Source organism: Neospora caninum, chromosome XII, assembly GCF_000208865.1.
Source record: "Neospora caninum Liverpool complete genome, chromosome XII".
Lineage (NCBI taxonomy): Eukaryota > Apicomplexa > Conoidasida > Eucoccidiorida > Sarcocystidae > Neospora > Neospora caninum.
The window spans coordinates 2,071,489-2,094,276 of NC_018398.1; the positions used below are offsets into that span (position 1 = coordinate 2,071,489).

A 22,788-nucleotide genomic window follows, 5' to 3' on the forward strand; every position below is an offset into this window, starting at 1 on the left:
AATCCCGTTTGCGTCTGCCGTTTCCGCGGGACGTCGCAGCTGAACAGAGGCCGCTGCTCATCTGGGGAGAGAGGCAGGACCGCCTGTCTGGACCTAAAAGAACCACAAAGGAGCCGGTTTATTCTTTTTTCTCTCTGAGGAGAGAGGGGACGCGAGACTAGCGCGCAGAGCAGTAGCGCGCGAGCCTGGCGGGTGGACGGGCGAGCGGCGATATTCATCGAGGCGTCTCCGCAGATCTCGTTTCTAGAAACAGAGACCCTATCGTTCTTTTTTCTCTTCGATTCGACGCCCTCCTCCGTCTTCTGGCCGTCCTGATCCGCCGTTTATCCCTGCCTTCGTTGCCGTTTTGTTTTTCTCCGTGCGACGTGTTTCCTTTCCCGTGGCCATTTCGTCTCTCTCCACGTTTTCGTGCCTTCTTCGTCGCGTCTCTCCGGGTTTCTTCACGCTTCTCCGTTTGCGCCCGCGCTGTGCGACGCTTCCACCATGCCTGTGGCGTCAGATTCAGTGTGTCTGGCGGCAGTTGAGGCGTCTCCTCCCTCGTGTACCTCGCCGGATTCTTCCTTCCTGCCTCGTCTCTCCATCGGCCGCGACGAGCCTGACACGTGCTTGAGGGGCAATTTGGGGGCCAGCACGGATCGGTCCCGGACCGCGGAAGAAGCAAAGAAGACGCGGACGGCGTTCTCCGCTCCTGCGCGCTCCTCAGCTTCCGGTTTAGACGCCAGCTCCGCCTTTCCTCCTCCAGAGGAACGAGGAGCCCTAGATACCGGGGCCTCCGGGCGGGGCGCGGCGAAAGGTGGTTCTCCAGCGATGCCGGCGTCGCGGGTGTCGGCCGAGACGGAGAAGCTCGAGGTGATCGGAGAGAAGGGAAACGCACCTCTTCCAGTGTCTCGTGAACAGCTGAACAGCCAGGGAGACGCGAGACGCGCAGGCGGAGACTGGTGTGGTGAGAGAGAAAGAAGGAACTCTGTACAGGACGCGGCCAGAACAGCCGGTGAGAGGAACGAGGAAGAGAAGAAGAGCGGAGAGAGGAGCGAGGACGAGAGCGGAGACCGGGAGGGGGAAGGAGAGAAGGAAGAGTCGGTTCTAACGGCGTGGGAGACTTTGCCTGTCTCGGCCGGAACAGAGGGGACGAAGGGGCAAGAAGAGACAGAAGAGGCGAGGATGGAGTCGGATCTGAAGGCGCGGAAAAACAAGCAGGAGGACGAAGCATGCAAGGAAGATGGGGAAGTTGGAAAAAAGGTAGAACCTTCCCGGTGGGAACCGCCACAGAGATTCTCGACGGCACACCAAAAGGGGGGAGATGGCGACGCGAGAGAAGACTACACGGACGGTCCATCCCCCATTGAAGGGGACACGGCTTCCACTAAGGTAGACGTAGAGAGGGAAGAAGACCGCGAGAAGGAAAGAAGCACTCAACAAGGCACAGCCGCCCGCGAGAGGGACGAGGAGCAGAAGCTGTCTGAGAATTCTGGAAAGCCGAGTCACGAACGCGAGGGGAAGGAAAACGTTGTCTTGTCGCCCGTGCCCGTTTCCTCGGAAACATCCGACTGCGCAGAAGGCATGGCGCGAGACAGCCACGACGCACACGCGCGTCAGGACGTCTCTGCTTCCAGGGAAGAGAAAATCGGAGACAACGACGAGGAAGGGCGAAAAGCGACAAGCGAACCAGGCGCGGATGGTTCAGGTAGGCACAAAGCAGAAACGGTCCCTGCCAGGGAATGCTGCCTGAGAACCGAGGACGATTCCTTGGACTCCAGTGGAGAGACGGAGAAGAAGGCGCGGTCCGCAGGCGACGAGACGACGGGGCGGGGCGAAGCTTGCGCCGAAGATGAAAGGGAGACCGGAGATGCGCAGCAACAGGTGGAGGAGGAGCACGGGGCGGAAGGCGAAGGCGCTGAGAAAGAGGAGTCCAACATGCCGTTCAAGGAGGGGGTTCGAGGCGAAAACGAGACAAACGCTACGTCACCGGAACAAGGACTGCTTGCTGCAGATGGGCGAGTGTATTCTGTCTTAGCTCTCCTCGGTTTTCGAGGCGAGTCCACACGCTTGTGTCGCCAGCGGAGAAGCACACAATCTTTTCCTCAGCAAACCGGTTGCCTTTCCGGAGTCTCGCGTTCTTCGCCTGGGGGTGGCTCTTATCCCCTCAAGGAACTGGTCGCGTCGCCTGCCGCCGAACAAGGCAGTCCTTCATCTTCTGACCCCGTGGATGGCGGTCAAAACCTCGAAGCGCCGTCGATGGCAGCGCCTGCAGACGGCCCCGCATGCTGGGCACCATCTTCGACTGGGTTCGACGCCGGTGTCGACAGCTCTGCCTTGCATTTTCTGACTGTTCCTCGCGGCGCTTGCCGGGGCGCATTCTCCGGGCAATCCCACCATCTACACCCGAGCAGCTACCGGCAGGGGGGCGGCTCGAGGGCGTTCGAAGGCCGAGACACGTTCGGCGGAGGAATCGCGCCTGGGGCGAGCGGCGCGGCGCCGCAGTGGCACGGACTGCCGGGCGCAGGCGGCGCCTCTCACGACTCCAGAAGGACGAACGTGAACGCCTTCCGTGGAGACGGAAGCAACCGCGGCCACCAGACATACAGCCCTCGGCCTCATGCCTCTGGGCCTTCCGCGCGCTCTCCCGCCTACCTTCTGCCTCTCTCCGCCAATGCGCACGAACCGCTCCACGGGGGACTGGGCGTGGACAAGGGTGGGAAGTTCGGCCGCAGTGAAGGCGCGAAGGCCAGTGCGGCAGTGGAAGACCGCAGCCGGGCGAGCTGCGACGCGAGGGCGTCTCTGTCTCGCGAGGAGAGAGGCGTTGGGAGGGGAGCGCAGGCGCAGAGAAGGAGCAGCACATGCAGAAGCCGGCGCGCGAGTCCGCGGGCGAGTGGAGAGGTGGCGCCTCACGACGGCCTTCAGGAGGAGAGCCTGCTTTCCGGGGCGAGGCCGCGCCAGACAGAGCGCCTGGCGTCCTCGCGAAGCAGTTCGCAGAGTGCTGAGAACGTCTCGGCGGCGCACTCGAGCATCGCCGCGGGAGGCGACAGTCAGCGCGGGGAGGCCTTGCTGTCTTCGTCGCCGGGGCTTCTCTCCGGAAGGAAGTGCGGGAGCGGGGCGAGCAGTCGGGGAGCAGCTGGCGCGGTCGGGGCGTCGCTAGCTGAGCCGCACGGGACCGGAGACGCACCTGCGGGCTGCGCAGGCGGAGCCCCAGGGGCGAGGAGCGCCAGCCTCCTCGGAGCCGTCCCGGGGAGAGGCCCGCGACCCGGAAAGACCAGGAGGAGGAGCAAGAGCTTTGCGTCTCCTCCGCCCCAGGAGCAGGCTCTCGGGCGCGCAGCGTCTCTCGCGCCTCCCGGCTTGTCGCTGGTCCCGTCGTTGCTTCCCCTCGTCTCGCAGAAGAAGCAAACTTTGGGCACACAAATAAACGCGCCGCTCCTGAGTCCTGGAGACTCGACCAGAAGCGGCGTGGCGGAGGCGAGTGCGCGAAAAGAGTTTGGAGACGGCAGAGGGAGTCGGCGAGGAAGTCTGGGTGTGCGTGCCGGAAGGTGCGCGGCCGAGTACCGCGGGGTCAGCGCCGGCGACGGGGGGGAGCGCAGGGGGCGGGACGCGAAGGACCGCATGCATAGCACTGGAGGCCGAGAGGGGTGGACGCGTCAGAGAGAAGAGGCACGGCCTCTTCTCTCTGACGCGTGGCAGTTGAGTACGCGGAGAGAGGAAGCGCAGGCAACGGGTCAGCAGTCGGGGACATTGGGAATTCAGGGAGAGGACGAAGCGACAGGAGAAGGCTGCTGGAAGGCTGCCGCGGGAAGGACGGGTGGGCCTTTGAAGGAAGAAGACGAAGCAAAGTCTCGAAGGGGAGAACGCGAGCGGCGCTCGCAGGGGGGGGCGAGGGGCGGCGCGGCGGAGGAGAGACAGAAAGACGGGAGAGCTGGAGACGAAGGGCCCTGCAAGAAGGGGAAGGAGCAGCGAGAGAAGAAAGGACGAACCCGCGCTTCTTCGACGCTCCCCGCCGGTTCATCCGACGGCAGCGGCGAAGAGCTGAGGCTTGAAGACGTCTCTGTCGCGGGGCCTTCGCGTGCCGCGGGAAAGGAGGCGACTCCCGGTGAGAAGAAGAAGAACTCTGCAAAGGCCGGAGCAAATGAGGGAACGGCGGCCCGCCAGAGTGCGAATGAAGAGAGACGAGGCAGCACTAGCGGCGGGAAGGACGGAAAAAAGGAAGGGAAAAAGAAGGCCTCGTCTCTCGCGTCTGCTGCCCAGGCAAGCAAACAGGTGTCCGTCGCGTCCGAACTGGGGAAACCTGACTCTTTGAACGTGTTGGGAAGCGGGATGTCCCGGAGAGGAACGGCGAAATGCGCGGCGACGAAGGGCGAAGCGAAGCCCCTTACACGCTGCGACGAGCAGACAGGAGGTCAGGCCGGAAATCATGGTTCGAACTCCAGGAGCCGCACAGAGAACGGCGGCTGCGATCGCCGTGTGCAGGGTGAAGCGACAGCCGAGGGGGACTCGCGACGGTGAGTTGGCGCTTTGTGCGAGTCGCGTGGCCTCTAGAGCGGAACCGCAGACAGACCTTTGAAAATACGCTTGTCTGAGAGTATCCCTCCGCCGCTGTAGTTCTGGAGAATCACGTCCGCACCCCTCGCCTGGGACAGTGAAGAGTGAAGCGCGCGCCGGGAACGCGAGGACGGATAGGACATATCGGAGGGCCCTTGGGGCGTTTCCCGTCGCTTCCGCCTCCACTTGACTCTTCACAGTTCCAGAGCTGACTGCTCGATCTTTGCACCCATGTGTCTCCATGTTTATGTCCGGGTGAACGACGCCATCTCTGCTGGGATTTTTTTACGCAGATACACAGTATGGGTGTATACATACAGGCGGCCCCGGCTGTCTGTCTGTGGCGGTGTCTCTCACAGAGCCTGCCTTTCGGCGACTCTGTTTTCACATGCTCGCTGTTTCGTTTTGTCTGGCGAATCTGGCGGCGCAGGTCCGGCAGTGCGGCAGCGGGCCCGAACGTCGGATGCCGCGAGGTAAGCGCACGCGCGACACCGCGAGGATCTTCTTCACCGTCCCTGCCTTTTCTGGGTTTCATCATTCGACCTTGTCCGTGCCACAGAAACCTCGGAAACAAGCCGCGAGGGAACCACGACGAGAAAACCAAGATGAGACTTGTCCAGTAACCGGCTCTTTCGCCCTTTTCGTTGGCTGGCCTTGCCGTCGCTTCGTCCACCTGCGGTCGATTTAGCTCGCAGGAACGCGAGAGACGCGCGCCTCGCTGGGGAATTCGGGTTTCCGTCTCCCTGACTGCTGTGCTGGCTGGTGTGCTCTCTGCCTGTGGTATGAAGCGGACCAAGAAGCGCGGCACCCGACTTGCGCTTTTGCGTTTTGTTTTCGAGCCGTTTGCGTTTGTTGTTCGCATGCCAAGAGAAGAACCTTGGGGATGTCGGTGCGGCGTCGGCGGCGCCTGTTCTCAGGAACGCGCGATTCTCGCCGCGACACGCGTCGGTGCATGCCCGGGTACAAGCTTCAGCCTCGCTCTTTCTGCCTTCGCTGCGTGCCTCCTCGCAGACTGCTCCGCCTCTGAGTGTGTCGCGGCCTGCGCTACTTCCGGGGCTCCAGTACGCCGCGGCGCATCCGCGAGGGGGACGGAGAGAAAGAGGAGACGTGTGGGATCTGCCGCCGGGCAAGGCGGAGAGTGGCGAGGCTGCAGGGGGGGGAGGCCCGTTCTTCTTCACTTTGGGAGACATCCGCCAGGCGGAGCGCGAGATCGAGGGCGGCCGCATGTCGCTGAAGCAGTTCGTGGAGAAGTCGCGCAGAGAGGAAGAGCGAAGGCGGGAGTCTCTCGGGAGGGGCGGAAGAGAGAAAGCGCCGAAGGGGGTCACAGAGGCGATCGCGACAAGCCGGATAAAGAAGACAGACCGGGCGGCAGACGGGAAGGACCAGGCGGAGGCGAAGGAAGCGGCAAAACCTGAGGGAGAAAAGGGAACAAACGCAAGACACGAACGATCGAGCATCGCAGTCGGTCTCGGCGGCATTGCACTGCAGCAAGACGTCGAAGAAGAGTTCTCCGTCTTTGAATGTGATGACCCGAATGTAAGCTCGCGCCACACATCCTGAAAATGCCCAAGTGTGGTCCTGTGGCGCGAATGATTATATATATATATATATATGCATTTATACACACATACCTGGCAGGATGAACTTGCCCCTCCGGAAACATACATGTAGGTATGTTGGGACGATGAAGTATAGATGCGTGGTGCGTGGGGTGCTATAACTGTTTTGTTCTCACTTTCTGCTTGCGTTTCTTTTCCAGGCGGTAGTTCTGACCCCGCAGCCGTCTGGTCACAGCTTTCTCGCCTCTGGGTTCCGTGCGTCCGCGTCGCCTCGCGCGACGGCCCCTCGTGCCAATCTGTCTCCCCAGGGCGAGAAGGCCCGCGAGGAAGTCGGCTCGGTCGCGAGGCCCGCGTTTCCCGCGCCAGGCGCGCACGACCTTAGGGGGAAGAGCCTCGCCCGCACCGTCCCTTCCTCGGACTCCTTCCGGGGCTCGTTCAGCCACGCCTCGACGGGATGCGGAGCCTCTGAGCATCACCAGAGACTGGACACGAGCGCGGGTGCGTGGCCAGGCGTCTCAGCCCCCGCCGACATCCCCACGCCTGCGGCGCCACCCCGCACAAGCCCGAAAAGTAGGGCGAGGCAACACCTGCATGCGCCCGGTTCGGGCGAGCGGCATTCGACCTGTCGCGGCTACAGTGGCTGAATTGCATGGAGCCTGACTGTCCCGATCCCTGCGGCCGAGTTTGTCTTTTTTTGGCAACCCGTCTGTGCATGCGTCTTCTTTTCAGTCCTGCCGTCCTCTCCGGGCCAAGGGGCGACAGGAGGACGGGAGTTGCCGCAGATGTGTCTGCCTGCTGGTTCCTCACTGCGTTCTCCAGTGTCGACTGTGTGCTGATACAAAAAGCTTCCCCTGGCGAACTCTGGCTCGATCCGGGACGAACTGTCGATTTTTTTCTTGCATGCGTAGGTGTCTCCATACGCGGAGCTGTCGGTGTGTGCATGTATGCGTGTCTTCCTCCGTCCGCATCGTCGCTTACATGCGACGGCACGCGCGCCGTCTTGGGGTCTCCACATGCATTCCGGTTTCGTCTTCTTCGCATCCACCAGTCAGCTGAAAGTGCCCCGCCGGCGCATGGTTCGCATGGATAGCTCGAATGAGAACGTCTGACTGAAGTTGGCAGTGAGGGGAAACGCAGCCAATCCTTTTTTAGGGATCGGAGGCAGGAATCGGTCATGTGCACACAAAGCGGCGCGGGCGCCTGGCGTCCTCGTTTTTGAAGGACAGCGGTATGCCGCCGTTTCCTGTCGCTTCTTCAGGCTACCCTGCGTCCGAGGCTCACGAGGTTCTCGCCCCGCACGCCGCGCCGTTCGGAGCCTCAGCTGACAGGCTGCAGCTCCCGCCCCAGAAAGCGCCCTGTACGTTTTTCCTGGCAGATATGCCTTGGCCGTGCGGCGATGGCTTTGCTCAAGTAGAACCTCGTACAGCTCCCGTGGGGAAAACAGAGTAACGAAGCAGTGGAGACGCAGAGCCTCCCCCAACCACAACACAAACATCCATATATTTATATATATAAATGTACGTGTCTTTACCAAGGTAGGCTTTAAACCTTCGCAGACAGAAAAGGGGAAGATGACGGCTCCCTATTGGAATGGTGTTTGCGTGTGGTTTACGCCTCCGACAGTGGATGAAGCTGCCGGGCGCGCCGCGGGCCGGAAACTGATGGCTCTTCTCGGCGTGAAGGCGCCTTCCCTCCCTTCGGCGCCTTCCCTGGAAGCTCCGATGCCTTCGGGCTCTCGAGCTGTCGCGCCGGCTCCACAGCGGGTTGCGCCTCCGGCGTTTCCAGCGGCAGCCGCTCTGTCGTTCAGAAGTCTCTTGGCCGCAGTCGAGGCGCAACAGACGCAGAGGCTGCATGCATCGGCCCCGAGAGAGGCGACCCCGGCAGAGCTGTCCGGCAAAGAAAAGCCTGGACAGCTTGCGCAGTGGGGGCGAGTCGCCGGCGTGGCCGCTTACGCTGGTCCAAGGTGAGAGGCAAGATGCGTCGTGAGGAACCGAAAAGGAGAAAAACCGATTAAGGGCCGATGGGGAGTGAGAAGAGAACACAAAGCAGCAAAAGAAGGAAGGTTGTTGCGTGATTGCCTCGTGAGAGGCGCACTTTCTTCGAGGCTGACTGTTTCTTCCTGGGTGTATAACGGCTTCGGCGGTGTCGCCTGTTCCCCCCTTCCCGCGGGGGGGTCTTTTCTCAGCTTCTGAGAAGAACGGAGTCTTCTGGTAACTTTGACTCTTTCCCTCGCCTCCCCTGTGCGCCCTCTTTTTCTCGTCCTTACCGCTCGCTCTTTCACCCGGTCCTTTTGTTGATCCTCAACGCGCATTTCAAACCGCATTTAAGCGAAGCGTAACGGCTTCTCAAAGCATGCGTCCTTTTTCGGGGAAGCCGCTGACGCCTCCGGTTAGCCCGCTCTTTTCCTTCTGTGGCCACCAGGCGTCTGACTGTCGTGTGATTGCTTTGCTCCGGCTATAGACCGAATGCTCCCACCCCGGCGCATGCGGCAACGGCCCAAGCGACGTCAGCTCCTCTTTTCACGAGAGCAGCTTCTGGTTCGCTTCCTGGACTTGCGTCTGCGTACTCGCCTCATGTGGGGCATCGACCGCCGCCTGCAGGTTCGCACCCGGGGGCGTTTTTCTCACCTTCGTCCTCTGCCGGTATCGCCCAGAGGCAGTCGTTCAGCTCGGCATTGAAGCCCCTGATGGAGGGCGGAGCTTCGGCGGGGTCGCGGGCCTTCCCTCCGGGTCAGACGCCCGTTTTCCCTCATGAGGCTCTTGCCTCCTCGCCTCACTCTGCTTCCCGCGGCGCTCTCGCATTGACAGCCAGAGAGGAAGCCGCCGCAGCGCTCGCCCGATGGGTAGACCCTGCGGCTGCGAGGCCGGCCGCGTTCGAAGGTGAGAAAGACAGATGGAGAGGGACACAGAAAAGGCGGAGAGATAGAGTCAGACCTCAAGGCGGTCGCACTGAGAGAGACCAGGCAGGCGAAACAGGTAGTTAGAGAAAACCAGAGAGAAATCTGTGACACGTGTGTCTTTGTTCGCGTCCTGCACTCACTTTTGTTTCCTCTCGGTCTTCGTCTCCCCCCCCCCCTCCCGTCGCTTGCGAATCCTGCTACAGCGTTGTCTGTGTTGCGCAGTTTACCCTTTTCCCTGTGCTCCTCACTCTGCGTGTTCCACGTCAACTTTGGATCCTGGCCGCCGTCCTATTTCGCGCTTGTGCATGTGGACTCGACGGCTTTTTGCGTTCTCATATCTTCGTCATCGACCGGATTCCTCAGCTTCCTGCCTCCGCTTCCTCTCCTTTCCTTCTCTTCAATCCCTCTTTGTAGCTGCCATCAAGCGAGAACCTCCAGAGCCGGCGGCGTCTCGCGGTATGGAGAGAGACGGGCCGAGAGACGAAGCGAGAGAGCGCGGGAGACTGAGCGAGTCGGAGCGAATCAGGGAAACACGAGACGAGGTGGGTCCGTTCTCGCCCTTCTGCCGGCAGTCAGAAGCAATGTCCTCGCCTCAAATCGCTGCAGCTCTGGCGCTTCTTGCGACGACAGCCACAAAGGAGCTGTCAGGCGGCGGGAGGAAACGCGAAGAACGAGAAGGAAGCGACAGTGCCGTGCGCGCGCGCACCCCGCAAGCGGACACAACGCCCCAGGCGGCTCTCATCACGGTAAGGAAACTCGAAAAACGTTTCTTCGCGTTACCCTTGTTCGTCAAATCCTCAAATCCTGTCTACATCCGGGAGGTCTATCTCATCAAACGCGGTTGTGTCGGTGTCTCTTCATGTCCATAACGGCTCACACAAATAAATACATATATATATATATATATATATATATATATATATGCTCCTGGAGGTGTAGAGAGACGCATGAGAGTGAATCCGATCGATTCTGGGGTTCACGAGAAGGGTTCCGGAGGACGAAGCAAGATCGGAGAGGCCCGCTCTCCGTGACGGCATTTCTTCCCAGGGTGGCGTGCAGGGGTTTGGGGCTTTTTCTTGTGTGCGTACAGGCGCTGCGGGCCGTCATTCAGAATAGCATGCAGAAAGAACCAGGTGCCTAAGGACTCCGGAGGTTCTTCAATGCGTTCCTCTGCTCTCTCTCTATATATGTGGATATGTGAAGGAGAGGAGAGTCCCGTGATGTTTGTCAATGTGTATATGCACGAGAGTGGAGCGACTACAGGGGGGAGGGGAGTGAGCGCGGTTCGATGCAGAGGCACACGTTCGTCCATTTGGAGGATGGAAGAAGACGGGCCCAGGTCTGCACGCTTCCGAAGTTGTATGGGGAAGCTGAGCGGAAACAGTGGAGGAAGGCGATAGACCTGGCTAGCGTATCCAGTGTGCATATGGACATCTTTGTGTCTGTTTCCTTAGACTAGATGTTGAGGATGAGCAAAAGCCGCGCATATAGGCGTTCTTCTTTTATCCTAGATTTCGGTCCACTGGTGGAACGCATGCGGTCTCTGGGGGAACGCGAAAGGTGCAAAAGAAACGGAGGTTTCTCTCTTCGTTTCCGCATCGTGCGAGAGAGCATCGCGGAAAAAGCAAGGTCAAGAGGAAGAACATGGGGTAGAGCAAGAGAGGAGCTGGTGACTCGCAAGGATCGCGAAGTGTGACGGGGACGGGAAACCGGGCCGAGAATGCCGGAGTCTGGGAAAGGGAACAAAGAAAGGGGTGAAGAGGTGTGCCGTCTCCTGGTAGGGGCACGCGTTTTATTCCGTCTTGTCGGAGAGTGCCTCAGGCCTTTTTCTGAATTTTTTGAAAAGTTCGCTTTCGATCGCAGCGCCGCGAAACCGCGGCTCCGGGGAAACACGACCTGATAAAGAACGGCAACCGTTTCGCTTCCGTTGCCGCAGTGCTTCGCCGCTAGACGAGTGCGATTCCGTTCACTGCTCGCGTCTCGTTGTCCTGTGTACCGCAACGATCTCGATGCTTACACTCCGATCTATTCGTCGATGGTGACTCGTGCATGCAGGGGATTGCATGCATAGGTTCATCTGTTTACGTATATGTATCTCTTTCGCTTCGTTGTTGACTGGTTCTGTGGCACGTGGTGGTTCGCCTTCTGGCTGTGGGGCGCCGCAGCGTCACTCAGAAGCCCCGCCCTGTCTGCAGGAAGTCAGCGAGGTATCGGCCCGCTTCTGTCCTCGCGCCTTCCTCGCGTGCGCGGCGCCTTTCTCACCCTCTCCTCCCTTTTTGTTGCATGGGTTAAAGGCGCGAAGAGCGAAGGAAAGGCGAGAAGGGCCGGGTCCCGCGATGCCCAGAGGCAAGAGAGCCGTGGCAAGGCGGGGAGAAGGGGTAGGTGAGGCAGTGAGCAGAGCTCGGAGGGAGACGCGGACGGCACACGCGCCGGGGCTCTGGGGCATGCAAATCCTGGTATTTTTCTTCTCAACCGAAAAAGGAAAACAGTGGTGCAAAGTCCGTGTAACCACGTGTGCAGATCCAGATGCCAAGGATGCAGTGCCGAGGTCGCGTGGAGCGCCACGCCACTTCCCGCGCCACAGTCCCTACCCCTGTGGAGTCTCCATCTGATCGTCCAGCGTTTCTCGTGGGAGTCGCGCAAGGGCCATGCCCAGTGGGTTGCTCATGCGTCACCCGTGAACATGTCTCTCCGTAGACCTGTACATTCGCTTCCATGTAGACATTCGTGTAGATGCATCTATACATCCAGATACTCGTAGATGTGCTTCGATACCCACACATAGAGAATATATCTAGATGTATAGTATCTCTGTTGCGGGACTGTTTATTTGGAATCTCAGAGGGTTCCAGACTGAAAGAAGACCGGTCGCTGGGGCGTTGTTTGCCGCTGCATGCTCGGAAAACAAAGCCTGAGGAGTTGGAATCTTCCAGGGGACGCAGCGCTTCTGCGTGGCTGTCGCAGCCGGTTGCTGTGTGTGAAATACAAATCTCTTTATGGATATGCATAGACTGGAACTCACGCACGTGCTACCAAATATCCGTAGCACTGCATATATACCGGGACAATACACATGCACACCCAGTTATGTGTTTTTATGTTTACATGTGTATGTGTTTATGTAGATGTGTCTATATGGGGACAAAAGGTCCAGCCTTTGGCAATGCAGAGAGGACGCCGTGAGCGGGGAAAAGTGTTTGAAAGGCAGGAAAGACAAGCGTCCTCCGACGAGATGGAAGAAGCAAACAGACGCACCCGCCTCGCAAAAAGGCCGCTGTGGAAGGTCTTTCTGGGGCTCTGCCTACAAGAATGACGAAGAGAGGAAAGTGCATGTGGGGCATCCTCTCTTCCCTTTTCGTCTTGCTTGAGGGGGCTGCTCGCGTGAAGACCGACGACAAAGTGTGAAAACTACAGCGGGAAGAAAGCGGTGAAAAGGAGAGCTGCGCCGTTGCTCGGCTCCTATAGCACCTTGTTCGTGCGCCAGCCTCATCAGGCGCATTCGTTTGGTACATACGGGGGAACGATTTGTTCGTGTTCAGTGCTTTCTCATCGGAAAACGTTGTCTCATGTTTGCAGCACCACGTCCCTCTCGCCTCCTCCCGATATATATATATATATATATATATATATATATTCCAGCTCCTTGTAGCGCGGGGGGGGGAAGGGGGGGGGGAGAAGTTTCTTCTGTTCTGTGTGTGCCGGCCAGGGATAACTCGTGCACGAGGCTGTTTTGTTACGGGCTCTGCGAACGAAGCAAATGCATCGGCCGCAGTGTCTCGCATCCGGGGAAAGAAAGGAAGTGGCCTAGAAGAAACGGCAGCGTAGAAGAGAGAAAACGGCGACAAAACGCATGCCCACCAGTGAGACACAGCGATGAGGAGGGAGTGATGGAGACGGAGAGAGACGAAGACAGCAAGGGAGGAGAGAGAAGTTGAACGATGTGGGAAACATTGGTGCCTCTTTTTTCGGTGGTTCCCGTGGTTTCGTCCGCTGGTCTCGTTTGTTCGCTGCTTGGCAGCCGGCGGCTCGGATCACTCTCAGTTTCTTCCGAGTTCTCTGCAGCGACAGATTTGAAGGTTCTTTGCGCCGAGCCGTCGGCAGCCAGGGGGGGTTGGGGGGGGGGGGAGGCACGAAGAAGTGAAAAAGTCGCAGACTGGTCACGCGCCAAATCAAGTCTGCTGTTAAAAACCTTGGAATGGCGCCTCCGGACCAAAGAGCTGGGAAAGAGAGGGCAGCTTTCCTTCTCGGAGAGGGAGTTAACAAAAATGAATGTGTGTGCGGCTATGCACACATGTGGAGACCGACTGGCAAGCGGAGAGAAAAAGATATATAGACATACTTTCAGGGAGAGACAGAAACTGAGACAACACACAGTTGTAGACGAAAAAAAGGAGGCACGTTCAAAACCGGGCAAATGCATGCCGAAAAACACGGGCGGTGGAGGTTTTCGCGAGTTCGCGCCTGTCTAGTAACGCGCCGAGAAAAAACACAGGTTGTCTTCCCTCGTTGTGAAGCACTCCGCGGGCGGGGAGTCGACTTGTGCTGACGTGTGCGACCGCGAAAGAGGCATTAGGCGCGCGCGCGCGTTTCCGGTGATTTCTGCCATCCCAGTTCCAAGTTTTTGCAAACCGTGGACAACACTGGAGAGAACTGGAGAATAAGAGATCGCGGAGATGCTCAAACCGAGCAAAGTTGAGTGCCTCCCAAAGACACGCGTATCCCTTACCCTTCCCGTCACTACCCACATTTCAACGACTACCTATTGGCACATGTAACACCCAACATATATATCTATATCTATACCTATAGGTATACGTATGGATACACAAATCTTTACGCAAATATCTTATGCCTGACTGGTGTATCTTGCAGGCGGGGTACTGCCAACTGAGCACAGCTGAGGGCCAAAATCCTTTCTCGTGTGGAACAGCAAGCACGCGTGTGTATCTTTATTTATCTGGATATATATATATATATATATATATATAGCGCAATTAAAGCAAGCGGGGTTCCCTGGCGCACTCCACGCCCTCTGGTCTACAGCGAAACGAAAGGACGTGTTAAAGGCTCCAGATTTTCATCTGGAATCGCATTTCTTGCTGTGACCCCTTACCGTTTTTTGGCACTATGTCGCGGTTTATAACGTCTCTTATTGCGAAGGCGGCAAACAGCGACAGGCACTTGCAGCACCATCGGCCTATAGCTCTCTCTTCAAGCTACGAAAGGAGTGGTGAAACTATTCACATATATATATATATATATACATATATGTAAATGGTGATATGCATCCATTTGCATGTGGTCACATACGACCGTAGATTGGAAGCTGCCAGTGCGTTTTTCGAAACAGAGTGCGATGCTACGGAAGAGTCGTGTGGGTTTACCGGAAAACACGAATTGATTTCTGAGAGAATGTTAGCGGCAGATAGTGAGGTATCAAAAACTAAAACGACCGATCGAGAGATCACTCTCAAGGCATTCCACTCACGCACAAATTCACTCAACAGCCAAACGCCGCAGCTCTCAGCGGTACAGTGAACCATGTATATACAAGTACAAAGCTATCCACATGTATCCGTTTCTATGTATAGATATGTATACATCTTTATACAAATATATGCAGAGATAATGCAGAAATACAAAGAGAAACAAACGGGGATGTTAGTGGATTATGAATCAGGATTGAGACGCCTCCACAGCGAGGATGCAAAGACGTTCCTAGACAAGACGAAGAGACTTGTCTTTGTACAAGAGGAGAAAAAGGAGAGCGCAGGCTCCGGGTGGAGGATAGCATTACCTAGAGTGAAGAAAGAAGACTGTTTGATGCATAGACGTAAGCCACTGAATCCTAGGGAAGGGAGGAAAACCACATGTATAGACTAGCACGCAAGTGAATAAACACACGTATACGTCTCTTCCTCTCTCTGTCTCTCTCTCTCTCTCTCTATATATATATATATATATATACATATATATATATATATATATATATATGATCTACTGTGGCTCTTTGGTTCCTTCAGATGCCGTACTGCTCGAGAATGGCGAGGAGTTGCTCGAGTTGCGCCCTGCCAAGCATACATGCATGCGCACGAAACAGAGCCAACGGTGGACCGGTCAGACACAAAGAGCAGGAAAGCCAAACGAGGCGGAATTTGCAAGTTTTGGTTCTGTTTCAATGACCACGAAGTCTCAACTCTCGCGTCTCGTTACATGGCTTCCGTAGATGTCGTCCGTCTCTTCGGGCGAAGCGTCCGATCGACGGGATCACACAGTCTGTGCACAGAGCGGCCTTCGCATGTGTGTCTCCTGCGCGCCGTCCCTCTTTCTTCCAGGGAATAATATGCGGCCAAGGTTAAACAGAAGGCGGTCCACGTCATGGGCCTCCCCGTCGCTTCTGGCGCCTCCCACGCTGCGGCGGTCTGTCTCCTCTCGGCCCCGCATACACCGGCCCTCTCTGTCTTCCTTTTCAGCACCTCCGAGGTTTGCTCCCTTTGCCCGTGGTCTCAGGCCTCTTTTCCGCTTCCCCGCCTTCCCTGCCTGCGTCTCTTCCTTCGCTCCCGACGCTTCCCACTATAGCTTACGGCGTGGCGCGAATGGAGAGGGCCTCTTGCCCGCCGACTGCCGTCTTGACGGCGGCGCCGTGGCTGGTGAGCTCGACGAGCAGCTGCAGAATCTTCGTCCTGTCGAGATTCCCCGCCATCGCAAAAAGAGGATCGCTGAGGGCCTCGAGCGACACTGCGCGTCCTTCGCCGCTGCGGGGGAAAGGCGCGCCGCCAGAGAAGACAGGGGAGCGCTGTGGCACGCACGGGCGAGGCCGGGTACACCTCGCAAGGACCGGCCACGCGTTCACACCGGATAAACAAGCACGGGCACTCAAGCATCCACGCGCGACATCCCAACGAGCGTTTTGACGATTTCCCTTCAGCGTCGCAGAGCCGGTCCGGAGCCCGTCCGCGAGTCTTCAGGCCTGGTCTAGGAGTCCCCTCTTGTGGCACGTGTGTCTTTCAGTGTCCGGCTGGAGGTCTGCGTATCCACTCTGTCGCTTGCCCTCGCGTCTCTCTACCTGTCTCTGAACAGCCTCCGGGCCCTCGCTGCGTCTATCGCGCCCTTCCCCTCTCTTGTTGGGTCCACCAAGTCCTGCCGCCTCTCATGCTCTCGTCTCTGAACGTCTCAGACTTACCGCTTGAGCTGCTCCAACTGGCGTTCCGCGACGCACTTCAGCAGGCGTTTGTGGTTGGTGGTGAGAGCTGCCACGACCGCGGCAAAGTTCACGCCGCTTCCCCACACGCCGCCCGCGCCCCCCTCGTTCGAGGCCAATCCGCCGGAGCCCGCGCAGCTGCGCAGCCAGAGCGGCATGAAGAGACACGTGGAGCCCCAGTAGCCGAGAACTTCTTCCCTGGTGACGAAACGCATCGGACACAGGCAGCGTCCGGCGTGTGCGGAAGACCGGAAATGCATGCGAGCGCCTCCTCAGGCTGCTCGGCGACACTCCCACGTAGCTCGGAGACACTCCCACGTAGCTCGGAGACACTCACGAGGAGGTGGGAGACACTCAGGGCCGAACTCGGAGACACTGGAGGCCGATGGCCGACAGTGCCGAAGCACGAGCGCGGCCGTGTGAGCCGCAACGCGCTGCGGGAGTGGAGGCAGCGCAGGAAGGGGGAGCGAACGGCCTAGCCGAGAGGGCGACTGTGTCGTGTAAGAACAGAGAGAGCAGCTGCTCAGCGTGGCAGCTGTGGAGAGGCACCGATGCGAGCACAGGCTCTGGCTAGGGCATTCGAGAGTCGCCCAGGCCCTCGCGCGGGTGGAAGCCAGACCTGTAGTCCACGTAGGTGTGGCAGCGGTAGTACATGCAGCTGAGACTCCTCAACTCCGCGCCGTCAAACAGCAGGCCGTGCATGTGGTGGTCTGCACTGCAAATCAAGTAGATCTGAAACGACGAAGGAAGAAGCGAGGACACGGAAACGCGGGTCAGAGGCGGGGGAGTGCGAGACAGCCGAGACGGACCGGGCGACAGTTGAAGAGGCAGCCCACGGACGGGAGGGAGCCAAGAAGGGACGGGTTGAGGGGCTGCTCTGTCTTTTCTTTTCGGGACGAAGAGGGCACGTCTAACCTTTCAAGAAAGAAACGCGGGGAACGTCTCGGGCAGCTTCCGACTCTCCCCGAAACGCGATTGGGTCTCTGCTTACGTTGCTGCAGGCAGCCAGGGACGCGAAGGCCCGACGAGCCTCGCCTCGAAGGGCCGGGGCATCCACGTTGTGCACCACAAAGTAGAGGGGAACCGTCAGCTGCTTTGCGGCGCGGCGCACTTCCTGCGAGGGAATCCGAAACAGGGAAGCGCCTAGCAACGCATGAAGCGGGGCGGCCGGCGCGTATCCACACACAAAGCTTGTGGAGCTACAGCGAATAAATGTGCACACGCTCTGTCGACGATCAACACCGGAATATCCGCGTAGAACTATCCATACATATACATATATATACACATATAAATACGTACAACCCAAATGCGCAGATGTATATATAGTATGAGGAAACGCATTCAAGGGTGGGTTGCGACCAGGGCTGAAAATTGTGTCTCACCTTCACGAGCTTCTCTAAAGACAGTGCGGGACTGACTGCTTTGCCTTGACCCTCTCCGTCTCCCTTTCCGGCACCGGAGGCGGGCGTAAGCGGCTGGGCTTGCTGGCGCGTTTGGGGGGAGGCTAGCGTCTTCGAGGACGCTCTAGAGAGGAAGGAAAGGAGATCCGAGAGACAGTGTTGCAAACGCACCTCTCGTCGGTACCCCTCGACGATGCAGCAGACGCCGTCTCTGAGAAGGCCCAGTGAAAGGCGAAAAGGCCAGATCCGCACAGGGATGAGGCAGCAGATACACAGCGGCCGGGCACCACCAAGACGCATGCTCGACCGGAGAAACAGAGAAGGGAAAGCGCGTCAGGACAAGCCGGAGTGGAAGCGTAAGCAGGGGGAACGAGCGTTGTGAGGACGTGGGAAGACGCCAGCCGGGACACAGAGGCCACAGGATGGCGAGCAGAGCGAGAATCGCGACGAGTGTGGAACACGCGGGCGAAGGTGGACTGGGTGGGGAAACGCGAGGAGGCGTAGGAGCACAGACAGCAAGAGGAGAGACAGCGAGAGGAGAGAGAGAGAAAGAGCGGCGGCGATACGAGACAGGAAAGACATAGAGGCGGCCAGATGCAACTCGAAACCTCTATCTGGAAAAAACGGGCAGAACAGATATCGGTGTGTGTGTGTGTGTTGACCCCCTTCTCATCTTAACGATCGTCGCGTTCTCGCGCTCTCCTGATTTGCCGGTCTGCTTTCCTGTCATTCCACCTCTTTCTTGCTGCTGGACACAAGAAAGGCAAATTGCCGCCCCGTTGCCCCCGTGTTCCGTCCTCTGGATTTCTGCGGTTTGCGTCCCAGGTCTTGGTTCTTTTGAGGAAACAGACTTTTTCTGCCCGGACTGACGCGTCCTCTGGATCTGCCCCGCGAACGTTTCGACGCACCTGAGGGCTTGGTGCGCAAAGAGGTCGAGGAGAAGCTTTTTGCTGCCGAAGCCCTCAACGAGAATCGAGTACCCCGACAAAAGCGCCGCCTTCCACTCCAGACTGTGGGCCGCCAACTGAAGAGCACAAGCACGCATCGGCTTATACGAGAAAACAAGTTGCTGTCTACAGCTGCGCACGGCTCTCTGGAAAGGTGGAGTAACGCGCACGCACATGCAAACCCATGTACACTTCGATGTGAACGCTTGTGACAAAAAAAGGACGGAGGAAATGCCAGGCCGGCAGAGATAGGGAAGACGCCACCGTAGGGATGCGAAGACCGCAGAACAGGGAGTTAGGCCGAAACCATAGCGAGGAAAAAGGGGGATTACATACGCGTAGACGCATGCACGCACATACATAGCGATGTATGGATCGTGGCGCAGCACCACTTGTATCGGTATACGCTGGAACTGCGTGCAACGTAGGACGTGGTCACCGCCACGGAAGGCCTACAACAGACAACGAGAGAGACGTTGAGGCAATGGCGTCATTATTTCTAGATGGTATGCCGCATCCGAGCATCCGTCGAGAGGGCGAGAAGACAGGCACGTCCTTCGCGTATGACCCACATACGCTTCCTCTTCCGAAATCGTGGCTCTTGCCTCCTGTGTCGGCATTTCGTTCTTCCATGGCCCCCCTCCCGCTGTCGGCTTCGCGTTCGGTCGCTCCTCACCAGATAGTGAAGCAAATTGTGTTTCGCCTTCGCGTTCGAGTGCGGCAACTCCGACACCCGCTGGTGGACTCGTCGCGCCAAGAGGGGGACTGCAGCAGCTACGAAGCGAGTAGCGTAGAAAGAAACAGGGTAACGCGAAAGTGATAGGCGAGGGATAGACGATGCCGCGAAGGACGAAGCGTTGGCCGAGAAACACACGGCAATCAGAGCAGAAGGAAAAAACAGGCACAGAAGCGAAGGCCTCACCTGTTTCATCTTCCAGCTCCTCTGTGAGGTCTTCGATCTTCTTCTCTCCACCTCCAAGCCGCCTGCCCCGAGTGCCCTCAGAGGGACTTCCACTGCTTCGACCGCAGGTTTCTTCTATCTCCGGCCGTACTTCCTTTCCGTTCGTCTGGTCTCGGCGACGCAGAAAACGCAGCAGCGCGCGCGGCAGCTTCTCGTCCGACAGCGGCGAGACCGTCGGGCACGACAGAAAGTCGAAAACCATCAAACGCGTGCAATCCGCCTTCTGCGCTGTCGCCGGGTCCGGGTGCAGAGCCCGGCCGGCATCCGACCTGACCACGTCGCGAAAAGGGACACAGCGCGTCGTCAAACACGTACAGCGATCGAAAAATTACCCAGGCATGTGCCCAGCTACTGACAGTTAAATAGTCTCACATGCACGGACCCATATACACATATATGGAAGCATATACACATGCATATATATATATATATACATACATACATACATACATACATATAGACGTTCCTCCAGATACCAATAAGCATGTATATATACATATATACGTATTGGTAGAAATGGATATTTCTGCGGAGGGGCAGAAACGTAGGGCACCTTGGCCTCAGGAGAGCTCACGAGTCTGCGAGGGCGCTGTAGGTCTTGCCTTCGTCTCTTTCGTGTCCTCCAGTCTTCTCGCCGTCGCCCAGTTCTTCGTCCTCCTCGCTGTAGCTGCAATCTTCCTCTCCGGAAAGAGCGACGGCGTCGCAGCCTCGCCTGCGGGCGCGGCTAGCGTTCTTCGCCGAAGTAGACCTGAGACCGGAAGCACACTCTTCCCACTTTGGTTTTTTTCCTCTTCCAGAGGCGTCACATGTATACCTGTACTGCGAGGTCGGTGCGGGCAATGAGAATGTCGTGGTACATAGAGGATTTCGTACCTCTTCACATAGAGCCGTACGTGTACAGCTACACGAGTGTCTACATATATATATATATATATATAGAGAGAGAGAGAGCACGGCCCGTGGCGCGCCTCAAGAAAGACACGCGTGAGACACTCGAGACAACTTTCTGTTAGTTAAGTCAAGGGAGAGAAGAATGAGTGTGTTGCACCAAAGAACAGGAGGCGGAGTTTAGGCCGGCACCCACATGCATATATATATATATATATACATACATACATACATATGCAAGACATAGAGGTATTTTTGGGTACGTCGCCTGAGATCTGTTCTCTACATCTGTTCGTTCTCTGGGTCCGAGTGGTTCGTTTTGTTTGCTGTCCTTCGCTGTGCTTTTCGTCTTTCTTTTTCTGGCGCACCGTTTTCGTTTCCTCGCGCGCTCAAACATTTTCACTCGCATTTCTTCGTCGCGTTTCTCTTGCTCGAGGAGAAAGGCCTTCTCGCGTTGCCGGACGCGCCGGCGCCTGTCGAAGAGCCGCGCGGCGGCGGTGAAGGAGAAGGAGAACGGAACGGAGAGAGACGGCGCGAGAGACGGAGAGACACGCGCGCCTGCCTTTTTGCGGGGCAGTTGCGGGACGAGACGCGAGCTGGGGCTTCCTGCCGCGGTCGCAGGCGACGGCGCGGCCGCCCAAGAGACACCCAGCCAGTGCGAGAAGGGAAGAAGGAGACTCCACACGGCGCCAGGCGCCGGAGACCCGCGGGACTCGGCTGTCGGCCCTGGGACCTGAGACGCGGCCGCAGTCGAGAGAGACGAAGCCGCAGGAGTCGACGCACGCGCACGAAGACCGATCCTCGTGTTCGCGTCCGTCTGCCTTGATGTCGCAGCCTTCCCTTCTTCATGGGACTCTCCGTCGCCTCTCCGCTGCCTCGGGGAGGAACTCTGAGAAGACCGGAGCGAAGAAGCAGGAAGGGCGGTGGGGTAAGAGCGCACAGTTTGCCGGAGAAGGACGCGTTCGAATCCACTGAACTGCGAGCAGAGCCATTCTTCTTCCTCCTCACTCAAGCCGTCTTCTCCCTGGTCCCCCGCCTCTCTCAGTTCTTGCACGTTCCTGTCCACTTCTGCCTTGACCGCGTCCTGTGCGATGATCAGTTCTCGGTCGTGCGCCGCCTGCTGCTCTTCCTGCTGGCGCCTCTCCAGCAGCGACTCCCAGGAGGCAGAAGAAAGGAGAGAAGGTGCGAAGGACGAGGAAAGCGCAGGCTGCGAGGGCCGCCGACCCACAACTCCCGTCACGGCACTCGAGCGCCGCCGTCCAGACGGGTACGAAACAGGTGGAGGAAACGAACTGACGGACTGACCGCCCACACTCGAGGCGCGGCCTGCCGAAGCGCCAGGCCGCTCACGGAGGCCGACGCCTGGCAACGCAGCCATTTTCCCGGGGAATGTGTGTGATCCACAAGATGGACAACAGGGCAGAGGGACAAGAGCAATAACGAGAAGGAGAGAACGAAGGGAGAGATCCTGATCGGCTTGGGATGGTAAGAAAGAACTCCCAACTTGCTTTCGAACGCACAGAGGAAAGAGCGGTCCTTTCTTCACACGTACGAGGGTTTATTCTCCAGTAACCTCGACAGAGAACCAGGGGAGAGCCCAGTACAGGGAACACGACGAAATGCACAGTTGAAGATATACACCACAATCAAAGCATATATATAATATGTTTTTATACGTCCGTGTGTGTGCGTCTATAGAAACGTCCGCTGTGCAGACGTACAAAGCGTTTAGAGAGACACCGGGAGCGAGCGATGTCAACGAATGCGGCTGGAGACGGTAGCGGAGAGAGCGGAGAGCTTTAATTCAGATGGCAGACGACGCAGAGCGAACTTTCGGAATGGACAGAATGTCCTCGCTCTCTTCCGAGCGCTTGGAGACAGCTGGTGCGGAAGGCGAAACGCTCTCCTGAACAGAGAGGCTTGAGAATGCGAGCAGATCGCGAGCGGTGTGTGTGGCAGTCGCAGGAGCGCGCTGTCGCCGCCTCTCTCCCCCGTCTGCCGTTCGCTTTCCCTTGCTTTTCGTGAGAAGAAAGAGAAGAACCAGCTGAAAAGGAAGAGCTGCCGCGAGGTCGCACGCGGCCTCCCGTTTCTTGCAATTTTGCGCTGGAAAAGTTCGCCAAGCATACCTCCCCCCAACCCACCAGCGAGCAATGCCAGTGGTGTGTACGTACACCACGGTCTTGTGTCCCTTTTCTCCCAGGACACCTTTGGCATGCGCAGCGGCCTGCGCACTTTTCGCAGAGCCCAGCAGGGCCGGGCATGCGTGCCTTTCGGCAAGGAGATCGCTAGCAAAGAGGCCCCTGAGTGTCAAACTGATTCGCCTTTTTCCGCTCTACAAACCGACGGAAAGCTCGGACCTGTCACGAAGGGGGATCGCCCCGGAGACGAGACGCGGACAGGGAG

The 22,788-nt window shown here is 58.1% G+C and overlaps 2 protein-coding genes across 2 annotated transcripts; one reads left to right on the forward strand and one right to left on the reverse strand.

The window, feature by feature from the left end:
• Nucleotides 1–483: 483 nt before the first annotated feature.
• NCLIV_062830 (conserved hypothetical protein) lies at nucleotides 484–10,126 on the forward strand (the record flags this gene model as incomplete). The annotated part of the gene is made up of 9 exons (XM_003885834.1): nucleotides 484–4,487; nucleotides 4,958–5,000; nucleotides 5,539–6,063; nucleotides 6,287–6,656; nucleotides 7,345–7,443; nucleotides 7,710–8,049; nucleotides 8,547–8,965; nucleotides 9,400–9,731; nucleotides 10,076–10,126. The coding sequence occupies 9 exons, from the start codon at nucleotides 484–486 to the stop codon at nucleotides 10,124–10,126; spliced, it is 6,183 nt and encodes a 2,060-aa protein (XP_003885883.1).
• Nucleotides 10,127–15,004: 4,878 nt separating this feature from the next.
• NCLIV_062840 (putative origin recognition complex subunit 2) lies at nucleotides 15,005–21,763 on the reverse strand (the record flags this gene model as incomplete). Its single annotated transcript, XM_003885835.1, has 11 exons — nucleotides 15,005–15,053; nucleotides 15,570–15,740; nucleotides 16,169–16,384; nucleotides 16,806–16,918; nucleotides 17,178–17,300; nucleotides 17,572–17,713; nucleotides 18,498–18,613; nucleotides 19,213–19,310; nucleotides 19,459–19,766; nucleotides 20,072–20,245; nucleotides 20,754–21,763. 11 exons carry the CDS (start codon nucleotides 21,761–21,763, stop codon nucleotides 15,005–15,007), a joined length of 2,520 nt encoding a protein of 839 aa, XP_003885884.1.
• Between the last annotated feature and the right edge of the window lie 1,025 nt (nucleotides 21,764–22,788).